Below are 14,716 nucleotides of genomic sequence, written 5' to 3' on the forward strand. Positions count from 1 at the left end.
TTGTCACCCTTTTGAGGCATTCGTGTGGAAAATCCCTAGAGTTCAAGCGCTGGCTGAGGGTTGCTTCCCATCCACTGTGCAGGCCATAGGCATGAATCCTGAGGGCTAGTACAACAAGCATTGGCATAGCCAATAGGTCTCGCCTTTGTGATCTTATAAGTGTATAGCCATGAAATAGTTAATGTTGTTGCAGTAATGATATTGTGCTGCATAACTAAATACTTATAAGGTCCCAAAGGCGAGACCTACTGGCTATGCCAATGCTTGTTTATTCTGCATTTGCCCCCTTTCTGGGACCTCTCTACATATCTTACTAATTTTTTCCTACCTCTATTTCTCTACCTCTACCCCTTTTCTCTATCATCAACTCCTCTTTGTTTCTTTCTCCCTCTCACTCAAACACGTCTGTCTCTGAAATGCTTATTGATTTCAACTCACCTTTTCCACCTCCGGTAGCTCTCCCAACTTCTGTATTTTTTGATCTCTGTATCTCAACATCTCTTCCTCTTTTTCTATCTCACAACTAACTCACGCTCTTTCTCTTTCACATATGCCTCTCCGATTCTTTTCACACTACACCACATTTATCTTTTTACCTCTCTCCTTTGCTTTCTCGTTTCCCCACTACTGTCTACATGTGACCTGTTTATCTTTACTTTTCATGTATCGGACTCTCTACCTTTTGTCTCTCGTTTTTCCTGAAGACACTCTTTATGTGACTAACTCTCGCTGCATTTACCTCTTTGTAATTCACCTCTCTTTACCCAGTACCACTCTCTCTCTCGCTCTACCTCACCTCTTGGAGTAGTCTACTGTTCTGCCTCGATCTACAGTTCCTTCTCCCTTTCTCTGTCTCTCTACCGCACTCCAAAATTTACCCAGTTCTCTCCCTCTCTTTCTCTACCTTCATCTTCCTCTTTCTACCTCTCCTTATCTTGACTTATGCCCACCTCACCTTTATCTATTTAATTTACTTCTCTCCTTATCATGCATATTTTTCTACATCATCTCGATCGCTAAACCCTTCTTCTACTTCCCATCTCTCATTATACTGTTCTCTTTATGTCGCTGTCCGTGTTGGCGCCCAGTTTCAGTCCCACTGTTTCAATGTACTGGCCACAGCGCCCCCAGATGATGTTATTGTTTCTTTATAAACTACTCATGCAAAGTCCAATTCAAAGTACTAAGGTAAGGATGAGCCCTCAGTGAAGCGGGTAAAGCTGGACCTGAGATCTGATTAACTAAAATGGATCAGGGTTCATTTAAATATTAGCCAGGCTGAACTTTTGCTTCGGAAATAATCTCCGACCGGTCACCCCTGCCTGTTGCCAGTTGAATTTAGACCGGTCAAGGGTTAATATGGGCCCATCGTATGGCCTTGTGTCTGTCCAAAGCATCACATGGCCTAATCCTTCTCTCTACCCTAATGAGGCAGACCCTGGCAAGATGAGACTCCCTTCTGAATCCCATCCTTTCCACCTTAGTGCCCAGTGGAGGGGGCTCATCGAAGTTTGTTAGCCCACTCCACCTTGTGATGGGAGGGAAGGGGTTTGGAGAGACTGGGATAACATGAAGCCTCACACAGGGCTTCATTCAACTTCCCCTGAAGGCAAATCTCTCAGCTGTGCTGCTTCCCACTTCCCTACACCAACTCACTGCTTTAAAAAATGGAGAGCTGTACATAGTTAAGGCCAATGTCATTACATCATTCCCGACTGACACAGCGGACTGGACCTTCATAGTATGGTACGTAGGTGGAACGAGAGGGACACTGGAGGGCTCAACACCAAAGCTATTTGCATCACTTGGTTACCATCTTATTTTATTAAGTTACTCCCCCCATAGTGGAGTGGTGTGGCTCACTGGTTAGAGGCGGCAGACCCGAAAGCAGAAGCCGGCCCGGTACCAGGGTTCGATTCCCGACGCTGCAGGGCTGTGGACCAGGGTTAGCGGACTCGATAATTCTCGCCTCGGTGCCTACTGTAACCAAGGTTCCCATTCGGCAACTCTGGGCATTAGCTTGCCTAATCTCCACAACGGCCCCCTCAACGCCGGGGATGCCTGGCTTCACCTTGGGGATTCCCAGCAGGTACCATCCCACAGAGAAAGCCAAGACGGGTTCCCCAGCGGTGTACAGTGCCAGGACGCCGACTGGCAACAGTACGCTTTACAAGTATACATATTACATCTCATTACTAGTAACCGTACGAGGCTTCATACTCAAGGTTTTCTCTATGCAAGATTAGAGAAAGTGATCCCATAAATATGTAGAAAGAGCAGATAATTATGTACATAAACCCACAATCAGGTCTGCTGCCCTAACAACCAGGGTTGTATTATGATCCCTTTTTCTGTGCTGTGCGCAATGAGTGCATATATTGATTAGAAATATCTCTGAGTTAGTGCAAGGGTTGCAGACAGCATAGCTTGGAAACGCAGGGCAATAATTGCCTCTTTATGTTTCCGAGCACTGCTGTTTTACAAAACACGCACTAACTCAGAGGTATTTCAAGCTGATGTATGTGCTCAAGACCCCACAGATTGCTCTGTGGCAGCACAGACAAGAGGAACTTGATATAAGCTTTTCACAACCCTTAGAGATGGAGTAGCACAACTGACCAAATTATGATCTTGTGTGTTTTCCGCATGGTCCATTGTTGTTTTCCCTGTGTTAGCCTAACTGTTCACGTTATAGACCTCATTTCCTTTTTGTACATGTTACTATATAAACATGCTTGCTTGGTGCCACTTTGTACTTTCACACGGAACCTGAATATGTGTTTGCTTTCTGTTCTTTTCCTCGGATTTAGTCTGAACGCCGCAGACAAGGTCAACCAACAATGTCCCTTGTTATTCTTTCTGGCCAGGCACAAGCCTCTAGACATAACACAAAAATGCAGCTGTTGTTTATGCGCACACGTCTTGTCATATAGATGAGTAAAGGAGCTGGAAAAACACACTTGGAACAGGCGTTCTGAGACAAGAACACCACGTCTGTTGAGCTGTAGAACGTTCATCTATGTATCGCTAATGTACGGGGTTTGCCACTTATCCCAGAGATCTTTGCCATATAATCATTTAGCTTCAGTAGCAGGAGAGAGGGGGTTAGGCTACTCTGTCCTATATAATGACAGGGCTTTTCATGACATATGCTTTTTAGTTTGTATTTGTTTTCTAATTGTGGTACGATGCCTGCATTTCAGAGCATGATAGTTAAAATAAATATTCCAAACTTCCTTCGTGTCTCCTGGGTATCTTATTGTGGATAAGTACAAGTGAGAGCGCGAAAGGGTGTGTCCTGTTACCGCGATCACTGAGTGGGTCGAGAGGGTTGTGTACTGGGGTGCAAATTCACTTGTTTCTCTGGTAATGTTAGGAGGGCAAGTGAGACACTATAACTAGTCGGACTCAGGTTCGTAGGTACTGAAGTAGTATGGTGACTCAGTCCTTCATGCTGATGTTCTATGGTCCCAAGTCTAGTTTTGTTCCTGAGCACAATCCGTGCAACTATGACAATGTAGACATAAGTTAGTGGTCCTTGTACATAGTTATGGGACTATTTAATTTTGTTACCGTCTTAAGGACACTCCATGGTGATAGAAGCCAGATTGAAACATGAGTTGGCTGTAGTTTGAGGAAATCAAACTTTCTTCATTCAAGATATAAGGTTTGCAACAAACACGATCACCAGATATCCTGTGGATTATCTTAGCATTGCTAGTCATCGCTACATACCTTCACATTTAGCCAGATGGTAACAGATAATGTAACCGTGACAGATATTGATTTTCAGGAAAGGGATTGAATAATAACAATCTATGGACTGTGTTTTAGAAATCACTTTGTGACCATGTGGAGCGACTGAAGAAGGAGCTGAAGGACCTGCAGACATGGACAGCTGAAGGAAGCAGGACAACATCGGAGCTGGAGGTGAGGGGAGCCGGGTGGTGGTGTTCATGTGATGTAAACTGTAACAGGGCAATGAGTCGAGAGACATGGCGGTATCCCTGAGAGTCTAAACAAGGGGTGAGGGAGGCCCTGATGGTGTTTATGTAAACTGTAACAGGACACACCCATAGGGGTACACCCCCGAGAGTCAGAACTAGGATTGTGAGGAGCCCTGATGGTGTTTACTTAAACTGTGACAGGGCAGTGAAGTGAGAGACACAGTGGTACCCCAGAGAGTCAGAACTTAAGTGAGGGGATCCCCGCTTGTGTTTAGGTAAACTGTGGCAGGGCAGTGAAGTGAGAGACACGGGGTTACCTCCGAAAGCCAGATCTAGAGGTAAAGGAAGCCCGCTTGTATTTGTGTAAACTGTGGCAGACCAATGAAGTGAGAGACACAGGGGTACCTCTGAAAGTCAGAACTAGAGGTGAAGGGGGCCAAGCTTGTGTTTACATAAACTGTGAAAGGGCAGTGAAGTGAGAGACACCAGGGTACGCCCGATAGTCAGATCTAGAGGTGAAGGGAGCGCGCCTGTGTTTACGTAAAGTGTGACAGGGCAGTGAAGTGTGAGACTTGGGGTTACCTTTCACAGTCCGATCTGGAGGTAAGAGGAGTCCTGCCAGTGTTTGTGTAAACTGCATCAGGACAGAGAGGTGAGACACCTGGTGCTGACAGTCAGATCTGTTGTTGAGGACCTCTCCTTGAGTTTCTGTGAGCAGTAACCGGGCATGAGGTGAGACAGTTGCTGTGACAACCTATGGTTCTCTTGACAGCCAAGCAGCAGAGCTAAATTAAAATGGGTGTATGTTGGCGGATGGGCACAAGAGAGATTCCTTTAGTGTAATGTACGTCTATAGGTTCCTAACTATCCGATAAGGAATTATTCCTCACTGACTCCTTCTATTACAGCCTCAACTTATCAATCAATCAATCAATCAATCAATCAGGGGGTTCATAGAGCGCACTGCTCATTTGTGAGGGTCCCAAGGCGCGGGGGAGCAGCTCTGGGTCAGTCGAAGAGCCAGGTCTTGAGGTCCTTCCTGAACTTGTGCAGGGTCGGGGAGCGTCTGATGTTCACCGGGAGCTCGTTCCTGGTCTTGGCTGTGATGTAGGAGAAGGCTCTCCCACCTGCTCTGTGTTTGCGGATGTGGGAGACTTCTGCCAGGGCGAGGTTGGCGGAGCGGAGGTTCCTCCTTGTAAATGTAAATGTAGTAGTATTTGTATAGCGCCCGAATTGACCCCCGAAGGGGTATCTCAGGCGCTTGTACCACTGTGGAACCCTTCCTGGCTTTTCCCTGTGAAGTGCCCACTCCTGGGCACCCCCAAGGTGAAGCCAGGCATCCTAGTGTTGTTGGGTCCGTTGTGGAGATTAAGCAAGCTATTGCCCAGAGTTGCAGAGTGGGACCCATGATTAGAATAGGCACGAGGTGAGAATTATCAGGTCCGAGGAAATTGAGCCCAAGATCCGCCAAGGCGGGAATTGTACCCTGGTCCCGGGCTAGACCTCTGCATCAGGGTCTGCCGCTCTAATCATTGAGTCACACTTCTCCACTTCAGAGTGGAAGGAGATTCTCTCGTTGAGGTATTTGCGTACGATGTTGTAGAGGGATTTGTAGGTGTGGGTGAGAAATGTAAAGGTGATCCTCTTCTTGACGGGGAGCCAGTGAAGGTTTTGTAGGTGTTGGTTCATGTGTTTGTGATGCGGTGTCCCACGGATGAGTCTGGCTGCGGCGTTCAGGATGGACAGGAGTTTGTGTAGAAGAGTTCTGTTGATTCTGGTGTATAGGGCGTTGCCGTAATCCAATATGCTGGTTATAAGTGCGTGTGTGATGGTCCTTCTGCAATCGGGGGGATCCATTTGAAGGTCTTGCGGAGGATACGCAGGCAGTTGAAACTGGTGGAGGCAACGGCATTGATATGGCGGTTTATGGAGAGGGAGGGGTCGAGGATGATGGCGAGGTTCTGTGCGTGGTCTGTAGGGGTGGGTGGATTCCCGAGGGCGGAGGGCCACCTTGTGTTGTCCCAGGCGGAGGTGGAGGGTCCGAGGATGAGGACCTCGGTCTTTTCTGAGTTGAGCTTCAGGCAGCTATCCTTCATCCACGCTGCGACGTCTTTCATTACTTCGTGGAAGCAGAGTCTAGTGTCTTCAGGATTATTCGTGAGTGAGAGGATGAGCTGGGTGTCGTCAGCGTAGGATACTATGCTGAGCCCATGCTGTTTGATGATGGCGACGAGGGGGGACATGTAGATGTTGAAAAGTGTGGGGCTGAGCGATGATCCTTGGGGTACTCCGCAGCTGATATCGGTGAGTTCGGAGAGGAAGGGAGGGAGTCTGATCCTCTGAGATCTGTCGGAGAGAAAGGATTGGATCCAGTCCAGAGCTGTTCCGTGTATCCCCGCGCCGTGAAGTCTGGCTGCGAGCGTGCGGTGAGAGACGCGGTCGAAGGCTGCAGATAGGTCTAGAAGGATGAGGGCCGCAGTGTGTCCCTGATTGAGTAGTATGCGGATGTCATCAGTGGCGGCGAGGAGGGCGGTCTCAGTGCTGTGGTTGCTGCAGAACCCGGACTGGGAGGCGTCTAGAATGGCGTTCTCTTCGATGAAAGAGGTCAGCTGGGCGTTTACAAGTCTCCCTGTGACTTTGGCCACAAAGGGGAGGAGAGAGATGGGCCGGTAGTTTTTCAGGTCCGTTGGGTCTGCCGTTAGTTTCTTGAGATGGGGTTTGACCTCCGCCCTCTTCGAGTAATCTGGGAAGACGCTGGATCTGAAGGAGGCGTTGATGGTCCATCCTAATTCGGTGCGATGGCGGCGGCGGCCCTGTGGAATATGTGTGGTGGGCGATGTTCCGTTGGTGCTCCTGAGTGGGTCTTCTTCATTGTCGTGGTGATGAGCTTGATGGAGGTGGGATTCCAGGTCATGATGGTAGGCTTATCGGCGGCTGTGGGGAGGGGGTAGTGTCAGGCATCTGTTCGCTGAAGTTGTCGTAGAGGCCCTTGATCTTCAGGTGAAGTAGGAGCTAAACTTGTCGCAGAGTTCTTGTGACAGTGTGATGTCCGTGGCTTTGCTGGGGGGTTTGACGAACTGCTGAATGGCGTTGAACAGTTCCTTGGTGTTGGTCGCGTTGGTCTGGACTTTGTCTCTTTTGAAGGTACGTTTGGTGTCTCTTATGCACTGGTGGTATTCCTTCAGGGCGCGCCTGTGGTGGATGTATGACGTTACAACGCATACTTTTACAACGCATACCTTTACAACAAATGTTTTACAACGCAACATCCATTACAACGCATTCCATTACAACGCATGCCATTACAACAAATTTTTAAAAACTACCTTTACAACGCATTCCATTACAATGCATACTACCTTTACAACGCATACCATTACAACGCATACATTGCATGTATGGTAAGTATTGGATAGTGTAGGGGTAAAAATTACTATTCTAACTCCAGGGGGGTGCAAGAGTAGGGTAAGTTTTGGATAGTGTAGGGGTAACAATTACTATTCTAACTCCAGGGGGTGCAACAGTAGGGTAAGTGTTGGATAGTGTAAGGGTACTATGCATTGTAATGTTATGCGTTGTAATGGTATGCGTTGTAATGACATGCGTTGTAGTGGTATGCGTTGAAGTGTCATGCGTTGTAATGGTTGCGTTGTAATGGCATGCGGTGTAATGGATGTTGCGTTGTAAAAGTTTCGTTGTAATGGTAGTGCGTTGTAAAGGTTGTGTCCCCCTGTGGTTGTTCCATGCTTCTGAGGTTTTCTGGCTTCACCTGCTTTTCTTTAGGTGTCTTCAGGAGCGCCTCGCTACTTGTAGTTCTGTGGTGAACCAGGCAGCCTTCAGAGGACGAGGTTTGGCGGGGTGGCGGAGGGGTGCATGTTTGTCGGCACAGCAGGAGATCCAGCAATGAAGTTCTTTGGCTGTGGTGTTGGTGTCGGTTGTGGCACTGGAGGGGTCTTTGTAGGAGGGTGCTGTTGAGGTGGTCCTCTGTGACCTTACTCCAGTTCCTTTGTGGTGGGCGTGGGCGGGGTTTAGCGCGGTGGTGGTGTTGAAGGTGAAATGGACGCAGTGGTGATCATTCCAGGGGGCTGGGTGGTGTGGCTGAAGCGGATGTGTGTTCCTCCTGCGAAGATGGGATCAAGGATGTGTCCAGCTTTGTGGGTGGGCAGGTTGACCAGCTGCTTCAGTCCGAGGTTGGCGAGGAGAGAGGTGGAGTTGGGCTCATTGCAGTTGATGAGGGGGAAGTTCAGGTCCCCGAGCAGAATATAGTCCGTGGAGGCGATGCCGTGAGGTGCGGTGAGCTCGGCAATGGTACCTGCGGACTGGGTGCAAGGTCTCGGTGTTCTGTAGATGAGGGTGCTGCATAGCGTGGTCCTGCGCTGGTCTGGATCAGGAAGAGGAGGTTTTCAGTGTTGGAGTGGGGATCACTCGTGCTGGAGGTGCAGAGTCGGAGAGGGATCTTGTGTGTGATGGCGAGTCCTCTTCCTGAGAGGCGGGGGCGGTCCTTTCTCTGGAACTTGTAGCCGTCAGGGATGGCAGTGGCGATGTCGGGGCCGGAGGTGGCGCTGATCCAGGTTTCCGTGAAGAAGGCGACATCGGGCGAGAGGGTGCCGATCAGGACTCAGATGTCTTTGGCATGGCGTTGCAGGGAGCAAACGTTGAGGAGGATGCATGTCAGGGTTTCGGCATTGGGCGCATCACTCTGGCCTTCTGTGGTCATGGGGGCTTTGTCGATGGTGAAGGACCTACGGCAGGGTCTGCATGAGAACTGTCTGTGGCTGGTGTTCGGTGAGGATCTTCCGCAGTCGGTTTGCCTTTCGGGATTGAGTGCGAGAGTGGAGGAGTTGTAGCGGTGGAGCCTGGGAGAACCAGGGGTCCTGGCGCTGGCCGTGGTCGGGACACAGACGGGCACAGACCGGCTTGCCTTAAGCGTGCCTTCGGCGTGACCACGCAGCAGCCGCCATTAAGTAGGGGAGGGGGACGGGACTGTAGGTAGGGAGGCGGGAGCGGGGGCTGAAGCTGTGGGAGGGGCCACGGGGCAGCAGCAGAGGGAACATAGGCAAAAGTAAATGCCAAAAGCTCAAAAATAAACATAACACAAAGCAAAACAGAGGCAAAGGTAAATGCTAAATGCTAAAAAATGAACACCACACAAGAAGGAAACATTTATTTATTTATTTTTGACATTTAGAAAGCGCTCAAATGCCCTGGGGCGTCTCGGCGCTGCGGACAGCTGCAGAATCGGTGGGCAAGATTATTGGTTGAACAGCCAGGTCTTTAGCTTCTTTCTAAATAAAAGCAGTGACTGACAGGCTCCGATCTCCAATGGGAGAGTGTTCCAGAGTTTGGCTGCTGTGACGACAAATGCCGTAGAGGAGCGGAGTGATCTGTTAGGACGATAAATGGCTAGCTGGTTTATGAGGAACTGCGGGCCTATTTTACGGGAAGCTTTGTATACACAGTGTCTTGAATTTTATGCGATTCCTGACCGATAGCCAGTAGATAATGACACTAGGGAGGTCACGTGGGCACACAAGAAAAGATACTGGAGCAGCAGCGAGCGGGGGCTGCTGGCGCGAACCCTGGAAGCAGCAGGAGGGCTCAGCAAGTAGCGCTTGCACGTGGCGCTACCGAGGTCTTGGTGGTCACTAGTTGCCCACTTTGGTGTATTCGGGTGACTGCAAAGTTGTAGAATTAGTATTACCATAATAACATATGCATTACAGCGTGTTCCTCAACCTTCCTTATTTCATGTCCACTTGAAATCAATAATACTTGCATGACACTAGTTAGACCAGGCTTCTTATCATTTGGTGTGGGGTATCGCTGTTGAAATATTTTTGAGGTATGGGAGATTTGTAGGAAAATGAGGACGAGCGAGTGCTGTGTTTTCTACAACATTTACTTAGGCTAAAACACAGTCTGACATAGTGTAAATACGAATTGGCAAACTGTAATGTGCTAGGCATTCAGAAATACCCATTGCGATAATTAATGCATCAACGCCAGACTCATGGTCCTTGGCAATGCTTGTTTAAATCACACCAGTCCTAGATAACAATATACATATATCAGAAATAAAATAAATAGGGACAATATACCACTAGCAGGTATAAAGCCACCAAACCAGATAAACTCAGGAGTACATGCCAGAAAATTGCCAAATCTTTAGTAGTTGTGCATGGGATTACACAAAGGCTGCTCAAAATACTGGTAGTAATCGACTAAGCAAATTACACAAATCTGTCTCAAACCAGAAGAGGAAGGGGAAAAAAAATAAAGAGCCCATAAATATCTGTTGCTTGGTGCCTGCACGGTCTGTGAAAATGAGCGCAGGAGGTTCAATTGCGATCTGTACTGCATGCATCCAGTGATCCTTAGAGCAAGACTGAGGTCAGCGTGTGTGACATTAGTGGACTACTTGTCGGCCATATTGTAAGGGGTAAAAATTGATCTGCTGTTGAATGCTTCTTTAAAGTGAGGCTCTGGCCACACTTGTAACATCGGTGTGCTGTTGGTAACCATACTGGAGCAGATAAAAGGCTGCAAAAATAAATTTAAACTGGTGGCAGGGAGACTCTGGTAATCTTTTCGCTTCGCACCGCTCCCAACTCTTTAGCTTGCAGTGTCGTTATTGTATAGTCGTCGCATGAGACAGGTACTTGGCGGTTGCCTGGAAAGATTTGCTGGAGTTTACAGAAGTGTTATTGGTGTTGCCATTGGTAAACTACATGGAAAAGAAGGTTGGCAGGAAGTTCAATAGGTTAAGTAGAGGAAGTTTGGATGCTTAGAAGTTAATACTTGCAGTCAGAGGCTGTAGGAGAAAGTTAAAGTTGCTAAAAGTTGAAATGCACTACAATCCAAATGAGATAGTTATGGGGTGCGGTATGTGCGTGGGACTGGGACAGTAGGTGTGGAAGTAGAATATTGTATAGTTCATTTGATGTATAGTGAGGTTTTAGTTTTTGTAAGGCAGATTGCCCGGGTAAAGTATGTGATTTGCACCTGCTTCAATAAAGCGGCCTTTTTCAAACACAATATAAGTGGTCTTTGCTGCACCCATCCCTCCCAAGGGTCTCTGGGGCAGCCAACCACAGGGAGGTCCTCCCCTGGGCAAATTGGGAGGGTGGTGCAGCCCAGGGCTGCCATTTTGTATTTGGGCTATTTTAGAGCCCATTGTTGACCAACAGCTTCATGGGGGCTGTTTTGGGACTCCCTGCTGTCATTTTCGGTACAGGTGACCTGGTTACTGGTGGCAGGGAGTCTCTGTGGTCATCTTTTTGCCCCGCCTCCAATCCCCAAACTTGAGCTTTCAGTGTTCTATTTTGTTTGTTTTGCTGTCTCGTTGTTGGGACAGGTGCGCAAGGGGGCGGGTCGTTCTTGTATAGTTGTCACTTGAGACATGTGCTTTGTGGTTGCCTGGAAAACTTTGCATGAGTTTACACGAGTTTGGTTGGCATTGCCATTGGTGAACCACGTGGAAAAGAAGGGTAGACAGGAAGTTCAAGGTTGGTAGCGCCTGGGTTCCTTTTTGCTGATATATGATGAGTGTTGCTGGGGATTCCAGATCTGTGCATGTCAAATGTTCTAGACTATACAGGGGGGAAGTGGGGCAGTTGGTTTCTTCTCAGTTGGTTTGTTCTTGGTCATTCACAGCCACCAGGGCCTACATTGAACTTAGAAGACTCCTGGAAGGGGAAAAAGTTATAGTCTCTCCTTTTCCTCTGTTACATAGGCAGCAGAGGAGCTGCAGAAGCAGTTCATAAACCTCTTTTGCACACTGACCATTCTGATATTAATGACCGAGGACCTGGTATTCTTTTGCTGCATCTGAAGCAGCTAGACTCAGCGCCACAATATGGAGTATATGCTGTAACTGGGAATGGAGTGCTGAAAAGATTATTGTGTTGTGTTGGTAATACTCTAGTGCTTGAGAAGTGCCACATTACAGGTGCCCATTATGTAGAGGGGGTGATAGCGGGCGTATCTTCCCCTCAAACGATGGGCATCCAAGGTTTTAGCCCCCACAGTAGGTGCACCCAAGATTGCCAGGTCCTTTTTCTCAGGGTATCACTGATTATGAGGCCCTTTTGCTATGAGGAGCTGGAAAGTGTGAGTGGGGGGCTATAGCGGTTCATGGGTGACGATGAGGAGGGTGTGGGTAGAGAGAGCAGACTCTGATGTGGCCAGGATGAGAGTCTGATGCTCCACCATGCTGTAGAAGGTGGTCAGGTGGAAGCCGGAAGAACCTCTCTTCCTTTGGCCTGCCCCAAAGCCCTAGTGTTCTAGTTCTGATACAATTGGGCATTGTGTTCCCATACCTGGGAATCCCTGGGATACCGTTCCAGCCTACTCACATTCTTTGGCACACTATTTTCATTTATTTTGTTTTGTGGTCTGCTTTATTTTGTCTTATCCCTTCCTCGTTCTTGGACTGAAAACGGAGGGTGCTGATTGCTTATTCTCTAGAGAACTGGAGCCAGAGGACATCAGGTCCTTATTTAGATGTCAGCGGACGGGTTACTCCGTCACAATGGTGACAGCTTCCCGTCTGCTGAAATATAAATCCCATAGGATATAATGGAATTTATATTTCAGGGGATGGGTTATCCATCACCGTTGTGATTACTTACCTACAGATCCCTAACTATTGGTAGTTCAGATACTCTTCTCAGTGGACTATGCAGTTTTCATATTTCACTTTAATACTTTGACTGGGTTAAAGATGGCTCCATCAGCCCTTTGAATTCCTTATTACAGCATTGTGGCCGTCTCACTTCCTAACTAAGCCTGTGCCGAGTTCGCGGAGTTCAGTGACCCAAAAACCACACTTGGTCACGCCTGTTTGCGTTGATTTTCAGTGCCAGTTGTTGGTCCTGCGCTTGAAAATCAACGCGAATGGCACCATGCACAGCCCAAGAGAGTGATGCTTCTGTTCTGCTGCTGGAGTAGATTTTCTGCATGAGCAGCAACTTTCTCAATGCAAACGTAAGGTTTCTCAACGCGAGCGGTAGTGACCCTCCTCGACCGACCGTCTGTTTGTGATAGTAGGTATATGGTTGACATGGAAACCAGTATCAGGTAAATATGTAGGGAGAATGTGATATATTTAATTGTATTATAATAATACAAATATGATGTGCTTTGTTTGATTGATAATGAAGGGAATCTTCAAGAAGCAGACCGAGAAGATTCTGAACACATTTGAACTTCTGAAGAAGTTTCTGGAGAAGGAAAAGGAACAACTTCTTAGCAAACTGGAAGAGGAACACAAGGAAAAGATGATGAAGATTCAAGAGAAACTGAGTGAACTGGAGAAGCAGCAATCCACCCACCAGGACCTGATCAAAGAGATAGAGGGGAAGTGTCAGCAGCAGGATATGGAGCTACTGAAGGTGAGAGTTTTTTTTTATCTGTTTATTGATATTTCAAGTAATGTACATAGTTCCCCTGCCATGCATGACAGTATAATAGCAACAGATCATAAAACAACATTGTGATTGACCACGTACCAAATATCGGGATGTCCACCCACCCATCTACAGCAGTATGAGCTCTTCTGTCATCTGCGGGTCCAGATTTCCCACGAACAAAGTTAGGTCTGCTTCCGAGGCGCCCATGGTTGCCGTGTTGGGGCGAAAGTGGAATGCGCTTAAGTCAGTGGTTCCCAAACTTTTTTGACCCGCGGCTCCTTTGACCAATTGGCCATTGGCCGCGGCTCCCCATTACATTACAATTTTTTGATGGTGGGCGAAGAATGTAAGGCCGAACTCGGTAGGACTTCCATTTTAATCCCTGAAAATAATAGGAATGTCCTGCACCTTGGGGGTAAGTACAAATGAGAAAATTGAGATTTAACTGAATTTGGGGACCCTCTTCATCAAACCCATGAATATAATCTAACTGACATAGTGTTTATAAGTTTAAGTGCAAGGCTAGTTAGCCGAAAGTGTGTTATAAATGCATATTGCAAGCTCCGGGCTAGTAATATTTCTATTTATGGTTATTTCTGGAACCGGTTTCAGAAACAAATATAATAGACATATATAATTTAAAAACAAAATGACTGCTGCATCACACCCTGTGACATTTGGCAACCACTGAAAGGTTACCTACAGTCCCATACCATTCACCTCAGAAGGAACGACCTACACCCGTACATTGCTGATTGATTTTTCTACGTGTTGACCGGGTATTGTGTACAACTCAAGATATTCCTTGTGAGGGTAAAGAATGTACCGCTATACCAGCAAAATTGCTTTGATTGTAGTTCGTGAGACTGCTGCCATCTACTTAATATTTCTATTTTACTTGATTAAGTATGCAGAATATGCTCCTTTGTAGTAGTCTTTTGTTTGGTGTTGTCTGTAATGAGACCTCTCTATTCAACATCTTGGTGAATGCTCGCTCTGCCAGTATGGTTCACTGTCTTGTTCAACTATGAGCTTGGTTGTAATGTCTATTACAAAAAATATATTTAAAAACAATGACTGCATTCTAATTTTCCAGGCACAACTACGAGAGTTCCTATATCCGTTTCCAGGTGCTCAGTGCTCTCACTACCCGACCTGTGCACTGCTCTCCTTGTGAACTAACTGAAGATAGGCAGCTGCACGCAGCCTCTGATCAGGGCTCGTGGGGAGTTAGAAACTCTTGCTGACTTCCTTCCTCCCTCCCCCTCCCTGCATCCGAAGGGCCCAAGGCTGCAGCAGCAGAGTGAGAGGCGCAGTGCATAGTTCAAGTTCAAGAATTTATATAGCGCGCTACTCACC

The 14,716-nt window shown here is 47.5% G+C and overlaps 1 protein-coding gene across 1 annotated transcript in view; it reads left to right on the plus strand.

The window, feature by feature from the left end:
* LOC147717704 (E3 ubiquitin-protein ligase TRIM39-like) overlaps positions 1-14,716 on the plus strand; it is a 267,634-nt gene that overhangs the window by 81,699 nt on the left and 171,219 nt on the right. The window contains exons 2-3 of the mRNA XM_086924491.1: positions 3,835-3,930; positions 13,109-13,339. Of these exons, the coding sequence (XP_086780617.1) occupies positions 3,835-3,930; positions 13,109-13,339 (327 nt within the window). The remainder of the gene's footprint in view (positions 1-3,834; positions 3,931-13,108; positions 13,340-14,716) is intronic.

This window comes from Lissotriton vulgaris, chromosome 5 (assembly GCF_964263255.1).
Source record: "Lissotriton vulgaris chromosome 5, aLisVul1.2, whole genome shotgun sequence".
NCBI lineage: Eukaryota > Metazoa > Chordata > Amphibia > Caudata > Salamandridae > Lissotriton > Lissotriton vulgaris.